The 24,351-nt window shown below is 36.5% G+C and overlaps 1 protein-coding gene across 1 annotated transcript in view; it reads right to left on the bottom strand.

The window, feature by feature from the left end:
- ATAD2B (ATPase AAA domain-containing protein 2B) overlaps nucleotides 1–24,351 on the bottom strand; it is a 43,088-nt gene that overhangs the window by 2,912 nt on the left and 15,825 nt on the right. The window contains exons 7-18 of the mRNA XM_051217156.1: nucleotides 21,693–21,955; nucleotides 20,555–20,788; nucleotides 18,896–19,048; nucleotides 17,709–18,104; nucleotides 14,709–15,285; nucleotides 12,023–12,698; nucleotides 9,444–9,768; nucleotides 7,697–7,855; nucleotides 6,870–7,061; nucleotides 5,814–5,969; nucleotides 4,948–5,014; nucleotides 1,566–1,903 (exon numbers count right to left, since the gene is read on the bottom strand). Of these exons, the coding sequence (XP_051065799.1) occupies nucleotides 1,566–1,903; nucleotides 4,948–5,014; nucleotides 5,814–5,969; nucleotides 6,870–7,061; nucleotides 7,697–7,855; nucleotides 9,444–9,768; nucleotides 12,023–12,698; nucleotides 14,709–15,285; nucleotides 17,709–18,104; nucleotides 18,896–19,048; nucleotides 20,555–20,788; nucleotides 21,693–21,955 (3,536 nt within the window). The remainder of the gene's footprint in view (nucleotides 1–1,565; nucleotides 1,904–4,947; nucleotides 5,015–5,813; nucleotides 5,970–6,869; nucleotides 7,062–7,696; nucleotides 7,856–9,443; nucleotides 9,769–12,022; nucleotides 12,699–14,708; nucleotides 15,286–17,708; nucleotides 18,105–18,895; nucleotides 19,049–20,554; nucleotides 20,789–21,692; nucleotides 21,956–24,351) is intronic.

Raw genomic sequence — 24,351 nt, 5'->3', positions numbered from 1 at the left:
AAACAGCCGTTCAGTGCTTTCAATTTTTCAATGGTGGGCTAGATTAAATAGACTTATGAATTCAACTATTAATATATAAAAAACTGTTGGGGTTATTCGTCACATTTCTTAATCCTTAATAAGTAGGTAGTAGTAGTAGTAGAAATCCTTTTTCCATACATCGGAAATTTCATCTTTAAACATCATCATACATCAGTGTAGTGTATATCAGTAAACTGGTTAATAAGGCTTTAGAAACAAGCAGAAGAATCAACAAGCATGCAGTGTTGAGTAACCAGTGAACATTGAGAAAAACATGTGGATAACATCAGCCGAGAAAAACAAAAACTAAACCAAATTTTAAACAAGATGGATTATTTTTAAGAACAAAATTCCTGACGCTCCTGGATGACTGTTTCATATTTAATAGATTATCTCTAGATGTGAAACCTAAAATAAACGCTACGTCATGTAATCTGGACTCTATATCAACTGAATACACATTCCCATCACAGCATTTATATTGACAACTGAACCGCCACCTATCTGGCAGTACCTGGTATGGTCAAGGGTGGTGTGAATCATCTATCCCTCTCGAGATGCTCTAACATGACCACGCGTACACAGCCAATGCCAATGCGGGTCCGGGCCGCATCCGACCCTTTACATAAATCGAATGATGAAGTGTTGCGCAAATATATTTGGTGTTTAAATAAAAAAATAATAAACAATCTGGCAGTATTTAGCGTTCCACATACGCTAACAGTCGAATATAATTTTAAACGCGTGATTAGTAAAATGGTTATATCTAGGAGATTTGCACATGAAACACAAACTGATTCATTATATTTTATGACAGAGAAAATGTGGAGATATCATACTGATTAACAAACACACTAGGTTGAATCTAGGACACTGAAGTTTCGTAGCGCCGGTATCTAATGATGTATAATTATCACAAAATGCAAATTAAATATGGATTCAAAGTAGGATGATAATTGTAATTAATGGTTAGATAAACAATTTGAGTGATATGGGTAAAATGAAAAATATATTCTCCCTCACTCGCTTCTATAAGACGAGATTCTGCATGTGTTATTTTTCAGATGGTTATATATGTTATAATATTAATTTAACTCCTTTTATATACGTGTTGTTAATTTCACTATGCTCTGCTAATGCATGGCATGACAACTTGTACAGATGAACACGTATGATGGATACCAAGTTGGTTGTAATTGACTAGAATTATTACCCAATGCTTTTAGTAAGTTTTTCATTCAAAAATTGAGTTGACACTACTATGGGTGAGTTACTTAAAGATACCTGTAATCGGAGCTTCGTTTCATGCATCTCCTTGATTTAGGTCTATCAATTCCCTTGAGACATAAAGTGCTCTATCCTGATGAATACCAACTACTATGAAACCGATGTCTACCACAGTTTCCTGTGACCTACTTTTAATCACTTAATACACTACTAAAGTGCCAATGAATCGAATTTAGTGTGATTTCAAAAAGCTAATCACTACCAAATGAGATTTTAAGCACCCCATACAAAGATTTTTTTAAAAAAAGTAAACTTACATCTGACAATGACATTCTATCAGTAACATGTGCATATTTACAAAATATTAAATTAGAAAAATCTGTATGTAAATTGATCAGTTGTAATGTTGGCCAACCATCAGTTTGTAGAACAATTTCATTAAGGAAATGATTTAACTTTTTCAAATCCACTTGGATTGGTGTACAAGTACTAGTAGGAATAGGAGTAGGAGTAGTAGTACTAGTATTAGTATTGGCAGTAATATTAAGAGTAGGTGATGGTGTTCGATTAAATAATTGATCATCATGAGATTTTGGACTGGATCGTGGTCGATGATATGAATCTTCAGAAAGTGGTGATTTAAATAAATTTGACGCTGGAAAAAATAATTATAATAAACAAATAAACTGATAAATTTATTAACCAAGAAAAAAACAATCTTGGAAAAATCCAGTTGTTCAAATTGCCACGATAGTATAATATATAATACTTGTATCAGTTGGGATAGGTTATCAATCAGATGTTTCTCCAGCCCCGACTATGACTTATGTGACGATATGACCTACAAATCATCTTATTGGTTAATTTACTCGTTCAGTGGACCAATCAGCATAAAGTGCTTAATCGGTTCTCCAATATGATTGGTTAATAACATATATATATGATGAGTTGTGGTTTTATTGTACTTACTTACTTACTTACGCCTGTTACTCCTCGTGAAGGAGCATAGGCCGCTCATGGTTTTATTGTACATAGTTATAATTTATAATCATAATTCAGTTTTTATCTGATGATATTCTAAGAGTATGATAAGGCATAGAGTTTACTAAAAGTGATGTAATCGTATTTTGCATTGGTTCACTTGTTATCCATGAAAACCAAACGGTGTTAATGTCTAACCTCAACCAGTCCACGAAGTTGCGCGACTATCTTCCATTGTACTGAGGTAGACACCTCTTTCTAGCCGACACGGGTTAGCTGCCCTGGTCACGGCTTCTCACCAAAGACGGAAGGCCTTGGGTTCGAATCCCGAGAGCGAGATCGTGGATGCGCACTTTACTGAGGAGTCCTACAATTGGATGAAACGGCCGTCCAGTGCTTCCAGGTTTTCAATGATGGTCTAACATCAATCGGTTCACGATCTCAATCAAAAACCTAACAATCTCCACAACCCATAAACTAAAAACAAAATGGAGTTACCTATTTTTACAACGATAGAATTATTGTAATTAACATGCATGTTTTAGACTAATTTGAAATGATTAGTGATAAGTCTTCTAAGTGAACGTTAGATTCGGTTCTCAAGCTCTTCTAGTAACCACTAGACTAGATTTACAAAACAACTTAAACACGGGAGAAAAGATGCGAGATATGGAAGAAACGCTTTATATACCAAAGGTTCGTTTATGTGCGAAAAATCTAGTTTGTAAGGTATTTTAGTTGGCCTTGGATTTTCGAAAAATTCTGGAATGCTAATAAACATAAAATAAGTAATTCTCCAATCAAAAATTCGACATGTGACTTCTAGTGAATACTTATTGGATAAGATGCTTCTCAGTGTTTTCAGAGCCTTTCTTGGCTTTTTTCGAGGAGTTTCCTAGATCATCCCAACAATTAGTAACCATAAATTCTAACTAAGAGTACTGACGCAATATTAAAGAAGGCTTGAAAATTATTGTGCTAATAAATACTGCTACTGACTCTTTTATTCAAAGTCACGCCAAATGTTAGAACACCGCCATACTTATCAAAGGCCAACAATCGTAGTGTTTCTTGACATCAGGGCTGCCTTCGATTCGTTGGACAGGGCTGTTCTCTGGGATTGTATATTGAAGAAGGGTGTGCCTGAGAAGTTTATTAACATCCTAAAAGCCCTATATAAAAACACCTCAGGCAGAGTGAGGGCATACAACCACCTCTCTCCATTGTTCCGTTCGAGCAGTGGGGTTACGCAGGGTTGCCCAATCTCACCATTCCTCTTCAACTTTGCCATCGATGACATTCTAGAAACAGCTCTGATGAATGTAAGTAATGGTGGTGTGGATCTGTTGCCTGGAGAAAGACTTCTCGACCTTGAGTATGCGGACGATATTGTCTTACTGTGCGATAATGCCCAAAGCATGCAATCCGCACTTAATCAGTTGACAATCAATGTCCGTAGATATGGTATGTGCTTTGCACCTTCGAAGTGCAAAGTACTCCTACAAGACTGGCAGGATTCCAATCCTGTACTCACCCTGGATGGTGAGCAGATAGACGTAGTCGAGAAGTTCGTGTATCTAGGTAGTTGCATAAGTGCTGGTGGGGGTGTGAGTGATGAGATCAATGCACGTATAGTGAAAGCCAGAGCGGCTTATGCCAATCTGGGCCACCTTTGGCGCCTTCGTGATGCTAATCTGGATGTAAAAGGTCGGATCTACAACGCGTCGGTGAGAGCAGTTTTGCTCTATGCTTGTGAAACCTGGTCTCTCCGAGTTGAGGACGTTAGACGACTCTCTGTGTTCGATCATCGTTGTCTCCGAAGGATTGCTGACATTCAGTGGCAACACCATGTCAGTAATGCAGAGGTTCGGCATCGTGTGTTCGGGCACAGAGATGATAATTCAATTGGTGTCACCATCTTGAAACATCGACTTCGTTGGCTTGGACATGTTCTACGAATGTCGTTCCAGAGAATTCCACGTCGTGCATTATTTGCCGACTCTGGGACTGGTTGGAAGAAGCGGAGAGGTGGTCAGTGCATGACATGGTGTCGTGGCATGAAAGAAAGTTGCAAAGGGCTGGCTTCTGTCGGTCCTTCACGACAGTGGCTAGAGACGTTATCAGAACAGAAGCCAGTGGCGATCCTGCTGTAACCTTCTTTTACTTTCTTCATAAAAAGTGGTTGTGTCTCCCTTATCTGAAAGATTTCTTCTGAGTGAACCTTTGCGTTCCCTCATTACTACCACACTACCTTACACCAATCTCTTCGTTATTGTTCTCTTTTTTTCCTATTTCTCTTCGAATTCTCATTGTTTTATGTGGCGCATATATATTGGCGCTCTCTTGTACCAATATTTATGTGTTCAAATAAATAAATAAATAAACACGTCTTGATAACGTTATAAGTCATTGTATGACATCATTATATCTAGGACCTCAAGTGGGAAGTAGTGATGGATCAACACACAAATACCTGGCCTATATAACCAGTATTCACATTAAGGTAGTATGATATGAAATGATAACATCTGCGCTTTTCTCAAAGAAGTTCGACTGTCAATACTATCACAAATACAATATACATTTACAGCATAAAAGCCCTAATACATGGACATCCACCTGGTTACAATTGAGTTGATCTATTCTGTAACCAGTGATTAATAATAATAATAATAATAATAATAATAATAATAATAATAATTACTGAGTAAAACATACACTGTTCATTAGATGTCAATTGAGAAGGTTCAGATTCATTTTCTTCAAATGATTTTATCAAAGTAGGCTGTTTAATTGAATAAGAAAAGAGAAAACTACGATATATAAGTGAATAAAAATGTCATACACATACACAAACGTCCAAAAAGAGGTTTATAGTTAATAGTGGGAAATTAATCCACTAAGAAGAGATATATGTCGAATAGCAGCGGAATTCATAATGCGCATCTTTTTCCCATGTATAAGACTCGTCCGTTAGATTTACGGTACACATTAGGCTAAGGAGTATAAATAACCATGAATTTGTTCGATGGGTATGATATTTACATCCTGTTGTTGATATATTCAGGAATGGATTTTCTATCAGTCATTGTTTTTAATAATATATTAAATGTGAAGACGAGTTATACTCTAATTTTTTTAACCTTGGAGTGATTATTTGGATTCTCAACAGCGATGACGTAATAGAACTACAACACTCGTTCCTTTGGGTCTTATGATGTCAAGTGCGTAGGTTGGAGGATGGTAACTATAAAAGAATCAATCCTAAGGTTTAAGGGTGTGACAGAAGTAAGGTGTTACCCTCAAATAATGAGCATCTTGAATGATGATGCTTTCTCATAACAGAAAGAGAAAGTGAGTCCTTCTCGATCTTTTACCGAAATACATTTTATTCCTGACTATCATTATATACTACTTATGTGGATATAAGCAGCTCACATCACGCTACTATTCGAGTTAGTTAACATGAGCACCTCCACAAATCCTTTATTTCATTGTTAGAAAGATTTCTTGAGTTGTTTTAAATCATGGAAAAATACATAAAAAAGAATAACTCAAAAGTCACAATTTACTTGTTAACTTACTCCGGGAGATGACCATGTATCAATATCACAGTCTAATTCACTTGATTGTAACTTTGATGGACTTTTTAAAGAAGAATTAGATGAAGTCGTACGACGACGCCTGTTCGATGACTGTAATTGAAGAATATCACTGAGTTCTAGAATAGGTGATTCACCCTGAATGTAAAGGGGGATAAACAAAAGTTTATCTAAATCTAATTTTTGCACAAGTTCATCACTGACTGCATGATGATCTTATAGAAATCACTAAGTAGCCTAAAGTTGACGGCTAACGGCGAAGACTGTGTCGTTTATCAGACCTATGAGATTGGGGGGTTTTCTTTATACCCTATCAGTGTGACTGATTATTTTGCGTACCTAGGTATATGGTTCAATTATCATGGTGTTATACAAAAACCTATAATTACGATGACTGGGTTAAGGAAGATCATGGACTCTCCATTATCAGCAATTCAACGAATGGCGGTACTAAAGCAGTGTCATACCGAAACTTCAGTATGTGGGCCAGATCGGCTTGGTATGTAAAACAGAGACTGAAAAGTAAGCAAGTACGACAAAGGCTGCGATCACCATACGACAAGGTTGTTAGTTATTTTTATGCTCGTGTGAGCGATAGTGGAATTGGTATTGAGTCCATTTATATACAATCATTCCAATCCGACGGTTTCAACGATTCATCTCGTTGAATTCACGAAGTTGCTCTTGGCGGATTGGTGGTGTCCAATTCGGATGGCATGTATAATGCGTGGAAAACACAACTGTATGACACTCAAGATGGTAGTGGCCTTGGAAGCCCAAGCCAGAGCACATCATCACACTTATGGGTTGTGCCCAGCGGTTGCGTATCGCCAGGCATAATAGAGTAATGTCAGGATCATAGGGTAATTTTCTCATGAATAACTAATATATCCATCAATAATGTAAGGACCAACAAAAGGCAAGAGAAGATCAAAAAACTTGCATACAAAAGTTCTCTAAAGATCTTAAATAAGCCAATTTATAAATCATTACATTTCCCATTTTTTATCCCATTAGGATCACTATCTTCACACTTACATGCAACCTCCGACTATAACGATAACCTTGTGGAAGAGGTAATGATGGCTTCACACCAGTCCCTTGAGATGTTTGATCCGTCCCCTTGAAGCACTGATGCTCTGATCCTTTGACTTTTGAATGACGCACCGAGGTCGAAGAAGTTTTAGTTAGTTGGGCATGAGACAAACGTGCTGCACGTGCTTGAGTTGCCTACAATCAATTGCAATTTAAACGCATACATTAAATTCAGCACACACACACGTAAACAACAACTTTAAAGAAAAGTACGCATAGTTGGCAATCTATAAAGAAACAAATTGAGGAGAAAGTTCTTAGTGTGTTTCAGTAAAAATCTATGTAACTTATACAATGCTACTAACATCTCAACACACCACACGAGTCATTCAGTTTGGTAGCTACATTGAAAATTCACTGACAGAATCCCATCAGCACTGAAGATATGAAATAAACATGACAATGCTCAGTAACTAATCAAGTGTAAACAACTCAACCCTTCCGTAGAGTAGTCAACAATCAAACAGCTCAGTAGTAACACCTTATCAAAATGTGAAGCTGGATGACACGTGTTCAAATCTTAAAGCGGACGCTAAACCCACCTCAAGTGCTCCTGTATTTCTCATGAATGTTTCTCAAACAACACGACACTTAGATTGAGCAGGACTTCCTGTCGACTAACCCTAACTACCTAATCGACTGAAAACTACCAGTAAAAAAAACTATATTTTACTGGTATATCATTTAAGATTTTTAATGATTAGTAAATGATTGTAATGTAGTGTGCTATGGAGTACAGACAGAAGCAATAACAATTGTGATATACATACCTCTTCACATAATTCATTCAAATCAACAGGTTGCAATTCTTCTTCCATGCGTAAACATGCTTCATCCCAAAATTCAGATGCCCTAGAACGAATATCTCGACTTCGTGGTATATTCGGTGGATTATATTCCAATGCATTCAGATAGACTAATTCTACATCCTTGTAAAAGTATGCAGACAAAAATAAATGCGAAGAAAAAAAAACAAACCAAACTGCAATTTAATAACTTTTTATGATAAGCCATAGTATAAGGATAATTTGCTAAATGACATGTTATTGAATTTGTACTTTTGAACAACATGTTGAGGTTTCGAAACGGTAAGAAAAATGGTGGGATAAACGTAACAAATACATCGAAAGTCATTTGACATTTGTGAGTAAACGCTTTTTTCAGGTTGTGCAGAAACTGTGTTAGTGAACTCATTGTAGCGGTGTCCTCCAATGAGTGTGTGTATAAAAGTGAGTGAACAATAACTTTCCTTTTTGCTCTCTCAATGTATGTGCTTCAACACCCACACATGAATTGGGATACACAACTGGAGGTAACATAAGGTGAGTACTTATCCACATTTGAAGGTCTAAACGAGCACCCTGTTTGATATATTGAGACTACTTTTGCTGCTGGACAAGTCTTTTTAAATTAAACCCTTAGTCTATGCTCAACCTTGCCAGATACTTCAGTATATATTAAACCAAGTCGAGTGAAATCAGATTTTTTGTTCATTGTGGCACACTCCGTTACTATCATTATTATCCTCTCATATTTACTGATTACCTTCCATGGATAACCATTAACCTTTAGACACTTTTCAACAGAGGTGTTAACATGTTTTTATTAACTAATTGGTGTTGTTCATCCAAGCACGTCAACATTCATAGATGCTCTAAACAAGGAACGTTTTAAAAGACTTAAAAATCGAACGGATTGTTGTACGCATCTATTGACAGTAGAAAAAAGTACCAAGAGGTACCAGGACAAGTTAAAGTGAGTGATAAAGATCAGTGAAGAAGATCGAGATTGCCCTTATTAGTATCCGTTATTATTGATGCACGACGCACACTTTTCAGTGTGTAACTTTGGAGTAAATCATCTTAGTTGAGTATGGTAGTTATCATAGAAATCATGAACCGATCTAATTTGAACAACCATTCGGAACCTAGAAGCACTAAATAACCGTTTCGACCTCGTATAGAACTCCTCAGTAGTGCGTACCCACGACTTAGCAACTAGGAATTGAACACAAGACCTCCGATGATATGAAAGAACGTTTGATCTTTAGACAACTAAACTGGTATTCGACGAGATACAAGTCTAGCCTCAATTGATCCCTGATAAATGTACTGTTAAGTCTGTTTTACGTTCTCCGTCCTTATTTACTTCCCTTCAAAACTTTCGTGTAGTTTCATACTACTTATTAATATTCAGTAAATAGTTGTATTCCTAGCAATTTCTACGTGTATGGACAATTTTTGCTTGTTGGCTAACCGTTATCAAGCATAGAAACAGCTAACGGCTGTCATTTATACTATCGAAGTACCTTTTTATTTCAGACAAAAAGACGCGGAGAACGTCACAGACAACTCACAAGTTGAAGTACATAAACAACCGCTTTTTCAGACAAATAGTACATCTGTGAAATTCGATTTCGTGCGTCTCACAATTGGGACGCTTCGATATATTCAACACGTACTATAAATAAAAATTTTAAACTTTTGGAAAATAAAACAAAAAAACACTCAGAATTACCTTCATGAAATCAGTTACGTTAGTATATTGATGTGAATCAATTTTATCACGTATAAGACCTAAATCCATTGGTTGTTTAATAACATCATAATAATCCGGTGCTTCATCTAATTGAACTGGTCTAGTGAATACGGTGAAACGACGAAAACTTGCTAAATGTGCAACAACTCTACGTAGAATTTGTCGAAGACGACGAAATAATTGCATTTCCCTAGATTCAATAATAGCTAATTCTTCAGGGGAAAGATTTACTGGATAACGATCATTTTTATACTTTCCTGAAACATCATCATCATCTTTTTCAACAGCTGGTTGTGGACTAGGTCTGTAACAAACAGAAAAAAAAGAAGTGAGGAAGGAAAAATGAGTTAATGTATTGATGGGTGAATAAATATTTATAATATTGAGAGACCGTATTCGATATAGTTGAAGAAAAATATTAGACTCCAGAGTTTTCATCGGCTCTCAGAAGGTGAATTGGGTTAGTTGTTGGTGGCTGTTCAAATATCAACCACGGTGTTAAAAGCATCCCAGGCTTTTACCAATGGAAGTATTTGCTTATATATGTTAGATTCTCATATGGGTATATATCTATCATCAGGTAGAGATGTGGCTTAATAGTTAAGTCATTCGATCTACAACCACTAAATACCAAGTTCGAATTCCATTCCGTCTGAGTCAGGCTTGAATGACTTAGTAGCATCTCGAGCCTTACACATAGTAGTGGCTGGAAGTTAAGTACAGAAATTTGTAGTTGGTAAGTGAGTTAATATCAAAAAGTTACATAACTCTATAACTATTAAAACCAGACGTCCAAACGTTAAATACACGTGTATAGAATCAAACCGTCAGATGAACAATTCTGAAGTTAACAAAGTCATTTGACAGCTGTGAATATTCATCAAATAGGTTTACTGAGATTTTATGCTTAACTAGCATTATTAACTTGACGTACTAGGCTCTGCGAGTCTTTGCATACCGTGTACCTTAGTAGAAACCAAAGGGCTCAGTGCCACCTCAAGATTGAACGGCGGCTCAGAAACTTTAGACGAAGCACGCTATTGGTGGAAGTAGAATATGTACTTAGTCCAGTATATAAATGTACGATCTGTGTTTATCTTAATAAGACTTGCTAGTTAATTCTGTTGAGATACAGACTAGTGTAGTGGACGTTACTGACAAGGATGTATGTAAATAGTATGTAGCAGAACGCGGTGTCGAACTTACAACATTGTTGGACAGAGTGAAAAGTTTCAGTGCATCAAAAGCACAGTCTTGACAGGTCACTTGGAGACCAGTGGAGAACACAGTTCAGATTATAGAACACACCGGAAGATGCAAATGGCCGATTGAAGGCTAGGTATATGTATTATTTAAATACTTTGTGACTTCGCAATAAATACATATCTCCTGCATATTGTCATGTTTTACACTAGGACCAAACGGGTGTCAAGTATTTACTTATTTGTTTATATGAACACATAAACTAAGGAGGATCAAAATAAATATGCGCATTACAAAATTTGTGTGAGAGCTAGGATATTACCCGGATGACTAAACAAAAACAAGGAGCTACTCCCCGAGCCGCTGATAGGGTAATCTAATCCACAAGACAATGCGCCAACGTCATGAAATGAAGTCCCATGGTAGTCAGTGACTAACAAGAGCTTCATGCGCCATTTCTTCCCTCATGATCCTGTAATCCATGTACACCATTGGTTTACCAACTCTTCTAAGTGGATCCACCGTACCCACTAATCCGGTTTAAGGGCCAGACATTCGTTTTCCGTGATGATAATAATACTGGACAGTCAAATTCAGTAACCTACTAATGATTAAATGCATATTTCACTCATTCTATGAAGTACACCTAATACCTACCTAGTACTTATGTAATGAATGAGAACTCAGTTGGGGAAAACCAACTTATCGTTTAATGCAAAATTACGGTATCTTCGTAAAATATGAAAGCTACATTAAATACATTATTTGCAAATCTTCCTTCAGTGGTTCTTTACGTGATTCATGATTCATTCATTTCTGTTGTTACTGCAATAGCTCTGTTTTCCTTCCTATTCTCTTCGATTCAATCTTCTTAATGTTCTGCTGCCAGGCATTCCACTTCCAATTAGCGTTACATACTACCTATATGCACTACACTAGTCCCCCCTTTAAACGATCATTTTTTCAGTTGTTCTGCTCGCAGTGCCACGCTACCGGTCGGTATATCAATTCCGCCGGTGCGATAAACTCCATAGCTCTATAGACCTGCCGATCATCTTACTCTGATGTCCACCTGGCATTCATCAGGATGTCCCGCATCTCACCGTCGGCAGCGACTGCTACACATAACGTCGCCCCGACCGAACACTTCACTCAACATATCCTTCCTGTATCCGACACCACACCAACTAATGACTTCATTCCCGGCTCCGCAAAGGTGTATACAGAACTTCATCCCAATTCTCATTCATTAAACATGAATTCAGATAATATATCCAATTATTCAAACACTTCGGGAAAATTTCATATTACTTTACAACAAATAAACACAAAACAGAATATTAATATGAACATACATTTGTGTATTAGATAATTGTTGAATAATCGATTTATTATCACGTATATCTAATAATTCCATTGATGTTAATTGAGGCCATTTAATAATAACTGATGTAAAAAATGCTAATCTTTCCTCTTTATTGGGTAATTCTAAATGCATAAATTCTGTATGATTACTATTGAATATTTTATGTAATATATGATTTATATATAATGAATTATCAATATTTTTTAAATAATCATTATCTAAATCTGTATAATCCAATAAGTAATTATGAGTAGTATCATTATTGTTATTATTATTAGTAGTAGTAGTATCATGAATAGTAGTAGTATTCCTTTTATTATCTGTAATAAAATCTGTATTCATTAATGATGTTGGTGTGATGTAAGAATTCATTTTAGCATTAGATAATGATCTATGACATTCTGGTAATTGAATAGTAAATTGAAATTTAATACTATTTAAATCATGGTCATATGTATATTTCATTAAGTGTTCATTCAATCCAACAGTAGTAGTACCATTATTATTAGTAGTATTACCACTAATATCATTATTAATACTATTATTATTATGCATTGTGTTGGGAACGATCGAAGATGGTGAAGATCTTAAATGCAATGAATGTGGTGATGATGATATAGATTTATCGATGAGATTCATACCACTAGTGACTCGACAGTTTACATCTAAATATAAATATTTATTTTGAAGATAAAAATAAGAATGAATAAAGTGTTGATAAGGTTTGATATTAATATATATTGCTATATATGTACAATATCCATTTTTACTATCAGTCGTCAGTTAAATGCATTAGTTCAAGTTCTTACAACTCATTAGTACAGTGTGATTAAACTGTCGAGAAGTAATTCCTCTGTATCTTAGTGAAAAGTTGTAACCAGTAGTGTTCATCAACTATGTTACACACAGTCGGCTATTTTATAGACAAAGCTCCATATTAACTACTATTTTTAACCTAACTTAAATTTCAGGCCCCCAAATGCCCTGGTACGTTCAATGGTGGTGTGAATCAGCTATCCCACTCCAAATGCTCTCACATAGCCACGCGTATACATCCACTGACAGAGAAGTCCTGTTCATTGCCTTCTGCTGGTGGAAGTGTTGTTTGTGAAATTGAGAGGACAAAATAACGAATGTCTGGTGCTTCAACTAGGTTAATGGATAGAGAGAATCCACCAGGGGAAGTTGGAAAACCCTGATTCAAAACCAATCATGCACATGGGGCTCCTGGATCCTGAGGAAACAAATGGCGTACGAACGAATTATTGGTCACCGGGCTTCCATGGGACTGCATCTCCTGACGTTGCTCCATCTCACTGTGGATTAGACCTCTAGGAGATAGGCTAGGGCAGTGGTCTCATAGGTCTAGGTGCCCGAGCAGTATCACAGACCACACATAAATCACGTGACTTGCGTGGCGGATATGTATTCCGTTCCCCTTTGTACCAACATTTATGTATTCAAATAAATAAAACATGGTAACTGCCACGAGTTATAATAAAGCTTAACAACAATCATATAGTCAGAGATATTATTCATTAAGCTAGTTGGGCTGAGAGTGACCTCCATTTACATTGATTAATTACGGACTAGAACCTAGTGTCATATTTGTCTAATCTATAGTGCTGATTGAATTATATCAAGCTCCAGTTCAGTTGTTAGTCTAAGTGACTCAATATGGCGTGTATAAAGTTTTGATTCAATGTGATTGGAGATAGTTAGTATACATGATGGTGACTGTCGACTAGAGTGAAATCTATGTCGAGGAGGGTTTCATACTGACTACCTCCAATTACCTAACTTAGTGCAAACGATTTCAAGTCACTTAAACTATTGGAAACAATGCAATTTGATCGACAGAATTCAATCAGCACTAAAGGACTAGACAAACATGACAGTGATCACTCCATAGTGACTAGTCGGATGTTAATACTACATCTCTTCGACTAACCTTTTTCTTTTTATTCCGCTTCTGGAAAGTTCATTTTCAAAAACGAATCAATTTCGACCGACTGAAAATTAAGCATCGCTGAACAGATTCACTACTTCTCCATTTGAGACTATGTTTCTAATTTTAATCGATACTCACAGTTTAAATCACGAACAGATTTTAATAAGACCACAAATGAAAACCTGAAAGCACCATAGGCAATGAATGACAGTCGTGCAATATCGTAAATTGATTGCAGTTAGACATGCGCACTGTTGAATGCTCTCTCAATGGTCAAGATATCAACTATTTGCACGTAAGAAATTCAAGGTTCGACTCCCAAACTTAAGATCGCGGATGCGCACTTCTGAGGGATTCCATTCTACAAAACGTTTGTCTAACCCTTCCAGGTTTTCAATAGCAGTCTAATCAAGATCAGTACGTGATTTAAACTATGAAAATTCTGCAACCTCCACAAATCTCCCAATACTAATTTAATCGACTTTTCATACAGTACAGAGATCATTCAATGATCATAAATAGACCCTGGTGATATAATGATTGATCGACAACCATCATCAATCATTAATTCACACCAAGACTTCTTTGATTTAATCATAAAGTTAGTTACAATGATACCTAATCAAATTAACAGAATCAACCAATTGATCGATCAGTGAATTAACTCATAAATAAAGGGGGGGGTGATATTTTCAATACAAAAATTATAAGACAGAAATATTACCATTTGATTTTCCAATTAAATTAGGAAATATTGATACACAATTATCATGGGTTGTACTCGTATTATTATTATTATTGCACTGTTTAATAGGTGAATTATGTTTTTCTATGTTAAGAGGTGGAACAATTCTTGGAGGGAAACAATTAGAATATTGTTGTTGTGGTTTTGTACACGTTCCAATAATGATTAATCGACGTGAAGTTTTCATGGTAGCATATTGTAATCGATTATTATTATTATTATTATTGTTGCTTAAAGAGCCCTCTAAATGATCAGAATTGTTCAATGTCGAAGGAATATAATTCAATTCACAATTGATTTCATCTACTAATGCATTTAATCTATCAACAAGATAAGAAGCAGTTAATTGTGGTAAACTATGAAGAAGTACATCAATTGATGGTAGATAAACAATAACAATTCCATTGATTAATTGAGATTTCATATTGAATGTTGTTAAAGAAGAATTATTTAATGTACGTCGTATAGAGGAGATAATTTGTGCAATAGCCGCTTCTGGACACATTCCAAGACTTGTAGGGAATGCAAATAGATTGGCCAAATTAAGTGTGAATACCTTGGTATTAAACATGAAAAAATGACAGTAGGAGGAGAAGGGATAGTAGCAAAAAGTGATGTAGAAGGAGAAAAACAAATACACACAACTACATATATAAACATATTAAGATGTGAACAACACTTTGAATTACTAGTGAATCCTGACAAAGATGACCTGAATAGCTTGATGATAATGCCTTGTTGACTATGATTTAAGTACGTATCTCATGAAGACCGTGAGCCACTACCTTCAGGTAGAGGTCGAGCTTGGACATTGTGATAATCCAAGCAAATCAGTGATCCGGTGACGAAGACAAAATACTGTCAAGTACACAAAGATGCAACTGTAGTAAGATGTGTCAGTCAGATAACCAGTGTCTCTAGAGATAACGTCTTTTTACAATGGAAGAGGAGGGTTAGGGAAGCCCAATCCCAAGATTTTACCTTGCCATATGGATTTTCGTTTGTAATGTTAAGGGATTTTAAAGTATGGAGCTAACACATCAAAAAATTCCCACAAGCAGAACTTGTGTGATCGACCTTCAGTAGTTGTCAATCAGGCACTGCGACTAGGTTGCTGGGTTATCATGATCACTGTTAACCAAGTCTCTATTTAAGATCCTTCAAGAAAAAGTATACTTCCAGGAAGTGACAAATGCCCATACTACTAACAGCAAGAAACAACATCCGTCTTGTTAATACGACAGATATAACCTGCAAACAAGTAACAAGCAACAGATAAACTTAAATCGTTATCAATCTTTTTGTGACAATTATCTCAGCCTATCACCTAAAAGAGTTTATAGACTAACAAACCTCTAATAATTAGGAAGTGGGAGTAATATATGATTATCTTTCTCGAAGACAAATATTAATTTTTGGAATTCATCTTTGACACCATAACCAAAACCAAAAATTATCATTACGAAATTCTTAAACTGTTCGCTTGGAAACTTCAGTCATAATTGATTGAAATACTTCATTAAAACAAAAACATTTGACGTTCTAGCATTGGTTGACTTAGGTTGAGAAAAATTTCAATCACAAGTATTTATGTCAATGTGTTCAGGTGTCTCAGAGACAGATTAGAGGTTTTGCAATAAGCCAAATGAAGAGTTTAAACCAAACAGTAAAAGATATTTGCACAGAAAACCAAAAAGACTATAACTTTTATACCATGAAAACTTAAACTTTCTACATATTACAGGTTAGTTGTTACGTAACAGGGAAGTCGTCTTAAAGTCTTTGATAACTTGATAACGCATGTGAACTGTTTTAGCGCAGGTTAGCGATAAGAAACAACCAGCACGATATGCTAATTAATAAAGATTTCATGTTGATAGGCAATTTCATACACATAGAACCAACGAAATAAAAATGAATTCATGCTATTCTGCTAGAATGTCTGTTCTTGCTTTTTTCAAAATGATAGGCAACTATCAACAAGACCTGGTCACTATGAATTGATTCTTCCTGCGTGATTTAGAGCTGTCATTACGAATTGAAACATTGACTGATACAGATTTAAATCCCATACTAACACAAGATTATACATAGGTGATGTTACTGACAACTCGCTTCTACTAGAATGAAAATTAGATCCAACTGGGGAGTTGTACCATTGTAACTTTAATCATGTGTAATATCTATGATTGTATCATACTAGTCAACCTACAAACACGCACGCGTACATTTGCTTAATCACGTTGGGAAGTGTTCATGAGCACGAAAAATGTAAATTTTTCTAGAATTTCGACCAAGAGCAGTCAAATTGATAAATACGAATTTATATTTTTTTTATTTGAACACACACGCATTGGTACAAGGACGCACCGAATAGATATGCGCTACATAAATTATACGATTTATGTGACGGCTGGAATACTGCCCGGGTGCTCAGAACAAACCAGGTGGTTATCATAGGGGTCTACACTCCGAGCATTCGACCTAAATATCTGATCCACAAGGCAGTGGAACAACGCCGGGAGATGCAGACCCATGGCAGCCGCTGACCAACACTTGGTTCATATACTATTTGTTCCTTCAGGATACTGGAGATCATGTGCACCAGTGGTGTGGAATCACGGTTTTCCAACTCCCGTAGGTGTACCGTCCGTATCCATCAACCCGGTTAAAGCACCGAACATTCGCTTTTTGTTCTTTCAATTTCGTAAACAACACCCCCGTCACGAGAAAGCAATGAGTAGGACTTCCCTAGCAGTGGTTGTATGCACGTGGCCATATGAGAGCATTTTGTGAGGGAGAGCAAACTCTCCCCACTCTCGGCCGTACCACGGCATTTGGAAACCCGGTTTCTTAAATGAATAAATACAAAACAAGGTGTTCATTCCAGATAATTCATCATTTACCTTCGATGTCATCATTAGATGCGTAAAAGATAACATATATTAATAATTAATTTATGAAATTAATCTCACTTACATGTAATGCCTCTAATCTATGCCATACAGCATTCATAATAATTTCAGATATATTACCATGAATGAATAATTTCGATTTGATAATACACGATGAAACATTATCATATAGAATCCCTGTTGATGATGACGGTGATGATGATGATAATTCTTTATTATTATTACTCAAGGAATCAAACTTTCTTGAATTGGTCAATAATAATATTCGTGTTATATAATTTACAATTTTATTAACATGATGTGATAATAACTTGGCTAATGTTGGGGATAATGGTGTACGTATAGTAGAAGATAATGCATTTGTTGATGGTGTTAAATTTGAAGCTGATACATCACTATCAAAACGTTCACTTGATGCATGAACAATTTGTAATGCTTCAAACCAATCAGAATGAGAGACCTTTTGAAAATAAACAAAAAATAGAGAAAAGAAAGGGAAGAATAAACAATATAAGTGAAAAGTCGGATAACTCAATGAAGTCATCTTTGAATCATGACTATATATATACATTATTGCGAAATTCGTAAACTGTTCTCTTGAAAACTAGGCCACCGACAAGCATTCTCCAACCCACTCCGTGCTGTGCCTTCCTTTGTAGTTCTATCCAATTTTTGTTCATTCTTCTCATGTCTATCGCCATTTCTCGGCATAATGTGTTCTTTGGTTTCCCTCTTTTCCTTTGGCCTTAATGATTTCAAATGAGGGGTTGGAGCCCCTCTGGGGTTACTGCCGGTTCCAGGAAGGTTGGGTATGGAGTTAGCTACCCCATCTCGTAGAAAACTAACTCGCTAAAAAACGTTAACCAGAAGAAAAAATAATCCAATCCATTTAAACTCTGCTTTGGGAGTTAGAAAGTCTTCATTTAGAAGAGTTGTAACGCCTCATGGTGAAAGCCGAATTCCTTCGGAAGTCACGAGGCTGATGCCCATCCTGACAACCAGAGCAGCCATTAATTCAGGTATAAGGAAAGCTTGTACAATGTGGAAGACGGGAAGTCTTCCAAATCGCTACGGCAATGAAGAGATACAACCTGGAGGTGCATAGAATCCGTGAAATATACTTTGAATTTCTCAATAAATGCCAAAACGTTTCACGTTATGTAATCGTGTGAAACAAAATAGTTATATATATAAATCTTTAACAAACAAAAACACAGTAACTCATTCAATTACCAAAAAAGTACAACATACCACTAAATATTTATGTTCCAAAGCTAATTTCACCTGACTACTATATACTTGAGGATAACATCGACGTAGACAACATAAACATGCTTCTGTAGTTAATGCTTTGAGATCAGCACCGGAGAAATTGATCGTTGCTGCAGCAATTTGATCAAGTAACTTGTTGGAAAAGAAGGAAAAGGAAGTAAAAAAACGAACGAACAAAAGAAAAGTATTGAATTTGAGCAGAACTTAACTTTACCGTGGAAGTTTTGAAACGAATAGAATTTATCAATCAGAGTGGAAATAGCGATTGTTAGTGTGAAGACAGATTATTTAAACTGTAATCACATCTAATCTGGGCCCCCAAATACCCTGGTACGTTCAAGGGTGGTGTGAATCAGCTAACCCTCTCGAAATACTCTCGTATGACCACGCATATACAACCACTGACAGATAAATCCTACTAACCGCATTCTCGTGGTGGAAGTGTTGTTTACGAAACTGAAAGGACGAAAAGAGAATATTCGGCGCTTTGATCGGGTTGATGGACATACACGATTCAGATAGGGGAGTTGGAAAACCCTTATTCCAAACCAATGTTGCATATAAGCTTCAAGATCCTGAGAGAACAAACGGTGCATGAACCGATTTTTGTTCACAAGTCAGTCAGCTACAACGTGGGACCAAGCACCGGCTATCATGAATCTGCAACTCCTGACGTTACTCCATTGCCTTGTAGATTAGACCTATGGGTGAGAGGCTCGGGCAGTGACCTTCTAAGAAGACCACCTGTTTTGGTATGGCAACCCGAGTATTATCCAAGCCTTCATATAAATCGAATGAAGTGTGGTGCATACGTATTCGGTCCCTCTGTACAAATATGTACGTGTTTAAATAAATAAATAATAAATCTAATCTGCAACGAGAAACCACTATTTTTTTATTAGATTTTGTATTTTGACTAATTTTCATGAAGATATAGTCGCCAATCACTTATAGATTTCTGGATTACTAAGGAATAGTATCTAATGTAACTACGACCAGAGAACGACATGAAGAGATGTACAAGGTTGGGTAAAGAAATCTATTAGAGAGGATACATTTTGATGAAAAAAGATCATGTTCAAATTCCATATCCCTTACGATTTTATCCTTCTTTGTGATACATAAGTTGGCTGTACAACATGAATTTTGATTTTTAGGGTACAGTAAGGATTAGGCTCTATCACCTTAAAATTCTAAAACTCTAGATTCTATGAAATTTCATTCTTTTTATTTTGAATGATGAAATTAATTTACAACAGCTGTATTCTAACTGGCTGATAGCTGATCGGTTAGTTTCAAGATCATTTCTAGAATCGTTCTAGGATGTCACTGTCAACTGTAGTAAACAAAGATAAAATAGAAGATGAATAATCAATAATCTAATATTTATACGTTATCGATTGATCTCAATTAGGGTGGCATTAAGAGCCAATGAATAGTGGACGGAAGTTTCGTCCTGGTATGGGGATCCTTCAGCAGCATGCACACATAATACAACCAGAAATCGAAACAGGGATATTCAAGAATTGCGGTGATCATAATCTATTGTCTGAGTTGCGCAACATCTTGATTTCTTATGAATACAATCATTGCCCCCCCTTCTATCCTATCTCACATCTACTCAGAGAGTGAACTTACCAATGAATCTGGTTTTGAGTCCCATTTTGCAGTAATCACATCGAGTATACGACGTCGAACTGCCTCTGTTGGTAATGTAAATACGAATTCACGATCAAATCGTCCAGGACGTCGTAAGGCCGGATCAATAGCATCTGGTCTATTTGTTGCACCAATAATCACAACTTCAGCACGATTATCTAAACCATCCATTAAACTGAGGAGAGTGGAAACAATGCTGGAATGAATTTGATCCTTAAAAAATAGGAGAGGAACCGAGACAGAGAAAGGTATAAAAACATCAATTCTACTTCCAATAATCATGATAAACCCAGAAAAAAAAGGGATTTTCTTAACTATTCAGCCATTAGTTAGTTTATGTTAAACTACTTAATGTCGTTTCCTGTCATGAGGTAAAATATTTAAACAATTTTTGTGATATACATACCGGTCAACTAGAATATGAGCATCAAGAATATCTTTTTGTTAACCATGTATGTGATAGGACTGTTTTTAAGACCAACTGTATCGTGATGAATTGACAGATACCAAAGAGAACGTGCTATTCTTACTTGATGTATGTACACATATCATCATCAAGTTTGACAACCACCGAGAGCGAAATGAGTAAAACACGACTAATTTAATGAAGATGGCATTTCATGGTGGTAAAACTTTTAGAATATTTAGTATGAATGGGAGGGGTAATGAAGACAGCTGAACTTTGTGGTTTACATAATGGACTGGGCTCTAGTTAGACAACCATTGAAAACCAGGAAGCACTGGACAGATATTTCCTGCTAGTACAATAATTCTTAGTGGTGTATAACCATACGTCAAAGATAGAAACCAAGGACTTTTAGGTTTCATGGTGAGTGCTTAATCTTCAGTCCAGTGAGTCGCCAACTAATGGTTTAGATTTCCAACTTAACTCAGTTTGCGATCTTACACAGTCATCTTAAAGTGCCTTACATGAGAAAACGATAGAGTCAACTAATCACAAATTCTCACTGAAACTTTAAAAACTACTTTTCAAAATTAGCCGTTAGTAAACAGATAACTTTTAGTGGTACACAAAAGGCTTTTGAAAATTATTTGATTGTCATATCTTAAGTTTATAGATTCTTAAAAATTTGTGGAAAATTGACTACGAACTTACTTGTTTTGAAGATCGAACAGGAGCTAAACCATCAATTTCATCGAAAAAAATTACAGAAGGTCGCATTCGATACGCTTGATCAAATAGTAATCTTAATTGACGTTCAGATTCACCAACCCATTTAGACAAACAATCTGCTCCTTTACGCATAAAAAACGCAATAGGACGACGTTGTTTTACGGTATTATTATTATTATTGCTACCTTGAGCTAAACGACTACATTCATTTGCAAGAGCTCTGGCTAACAATGTTTTACCAGTACCTGAGGAAAAGTATAGTTTAAAAATATTCAAAATAGTTTATATGGGCTTATATATATCATGATATTTGATTAAAAGTAGATAAGTGGATGCATTTTACTGACAAGGATAACTATTTCAGAGAAGAAATCTCTTTTCACATTAATATTATTATTATTTGACATTCGGACGATTAATATCTCAGCTACGATAATTGTTCATTAATTCGGAATAGAATTTGGGGTAGTAGATAATAAACTGCAGTCTTCTGAATACAATGAGTAATAATGACTAATAAAAAAGTCTGTAATGCTAAAGGAGATCCTTTCCATGAATATTCAGTTTAAAGGAGATACAACGACAGTAATCCTGAAGAAAATACAATTTTGAAGTCTTTGAAAATAAAGCACTTTATCCCGTTGAACTTCGAATTACCCCTTCTAGTTCCCCAATGATTCGTGAATGTATGAAAAGACAAGCTTCTGCTTTGGGCGACACCAATGTATATCGACATGTATACTTCTTTTTGCAAATAGAAGATCATGTTGGCCGTACAAAGCAGGCTAACTTGAAAAGCATTCCCAAGCATTGCTCTGTTTGATTATCAAAACACCCCCCAAATGCCCTGATACGGCCGAGAGTGCGGAGAGTCCGCTCTCCGTCTCCAAATTCTCTCAAATGGACACGCGTATATAGCCTCTGCCAGGGAACTTCTACTCATTGCCTTCTCGTGGCATTACTGATGTTTACGAAATTGAGAGGACGAAAAGCGAATGTCCGGCGCTTTGATCGGGTTGGTGGACATGGATAGTCCACCTAGGGGGGAGTTGGAAAACTTCGATTCCAAACCAATGGTGCAGATGGGCTCCAGTATCCCGAAGTAACAAATGGCATATGAACCAATTGTTGGTCACCCGCTGCCATGAGAATGCATCTCCTTACGTTGCACCACTGTCTTGTGGATCAGACCTTCATGTCGAAGACTCCGGGTGTGACCCCCTAAGAAAATCACCTGCTTCGGTTTATGCACCCGGGCAGTATCACAGCCCTCACACATATCAAATCAGATCTGTGTGGCGCATATGTATTTGGTGCCTCCTTGTACCAATATCTATGTGTTAAAATAAATAAATAATAATAAATCAAAACACCAGTTAATAGTTCGATTCCTGATTATTATCTTGTAAAAACTGGTCACATCACTTTCCCAGGAATCCCACCTTAAAGTCACCCATAAAGTCATGTAAAGTAGTTCAATATGATTACAAATCAGTAGTTTATAAACCTTAGAGACTTTAGCAATCCATGTATTCCAGACTAATCTGTGTACAAAAGCAACATGTTTAACCTAACCATAGTCTAAAACACCCCGACCGTTGTTGCTACCTTGACGTGGTGGTCGGGCTTGCCTATCGTGATGAACCAGTCGAGCTATACTGGCTGGAACAACCGTTCCTCAAGGTCCTACCATGTCAGACAGGTCGGCTGAAGAGCGGTAAGACTAAAAACAACAAACTTAAGGTCCGAAGGCGAAGTCGTACTGCTGACTGTACAGAGATGTGGCAGCAGTAAGGTGTTCTCTTCAGACAACCAGCATAACAGCGATGCTGCCTTCCCACAAGGAGGGGCGAGGTTAGAAAAGGTCGACCCTAAAAATGCACACCTCGCTTTATCCCACGGATATCCGTCTCCGGCAGTAAGGTCTCAACAATTACGGAGCTAACACAAAAATTACCCATAAAAATGTCGTGTGTGACCGACCTCAAGCAGTTGTCTCTTGGGCACTGCGGTCACGCTCCCAGGTCACTAAGACCACGTCTAATCCAATTTCCTTTCCAGGTACCTCCAGAAGAACCCCTCCACGGTGTGAGTAACCGGGAAGTGATAACCGCCCTCATACCTCTAACAGCACTCAAGACCATTGAGTCTAAAACACCCTTTCTATCCTTCATGTTTAAACAAATTGATTATTATCACTTCATCATTATGTTCTGCATACCAAAAAATGAACAATTATCTCTCTTCTACAAGAACATTCTAATATTTTTCTGCATACTTCATTAGAACGTTACGTAACTTCCCTTCTACAATTGAATAGAAGCAGTGTAAGAGTTGGATACACTTACCAAATTACACATCTTGAAAGTTGGTGCGAGAGGCTAGTAGTTGGCGAAATCTTAGAGAGGACTAGAAAAAAAAGGGTTACTTGACGTTTACCGATTATTAAGATGTGAAACAACTAATCTAGGATAATTTGACACCTGTTTGTATACACCTAAGGCGATAAGGTCAATGGTAATTATACAGGTAATCATAAGACCAGGAATTTTCGTATCACTTTTAGGTATACAGATGGATATCATCAACATAGAGCCTGGTAAATATGTGTGTTGGACAGTCTCCATATCACGTTAGTATG

The sequence above is a fragment of the Schistosoma haematobium genome, chromosome 6, assembly GCF_000699445.3.
Source record: "Schistosoma haematobium chromosome 6, whole genome shotgun sequence".
NCBI classification, from domain to species: domain Eukaryota; kingdom Metazoa; phylum Platyhelminthes; class Trematoda; order Strigeidida; family Schistosomatidae; genus Schistosoma; species Schistosoma haematobium.
The sequence above is the reverse complement of the archived record's forward strand: the minus strand, read 5'-3'. Positions and strand labels throughout refer to the sequence as shown.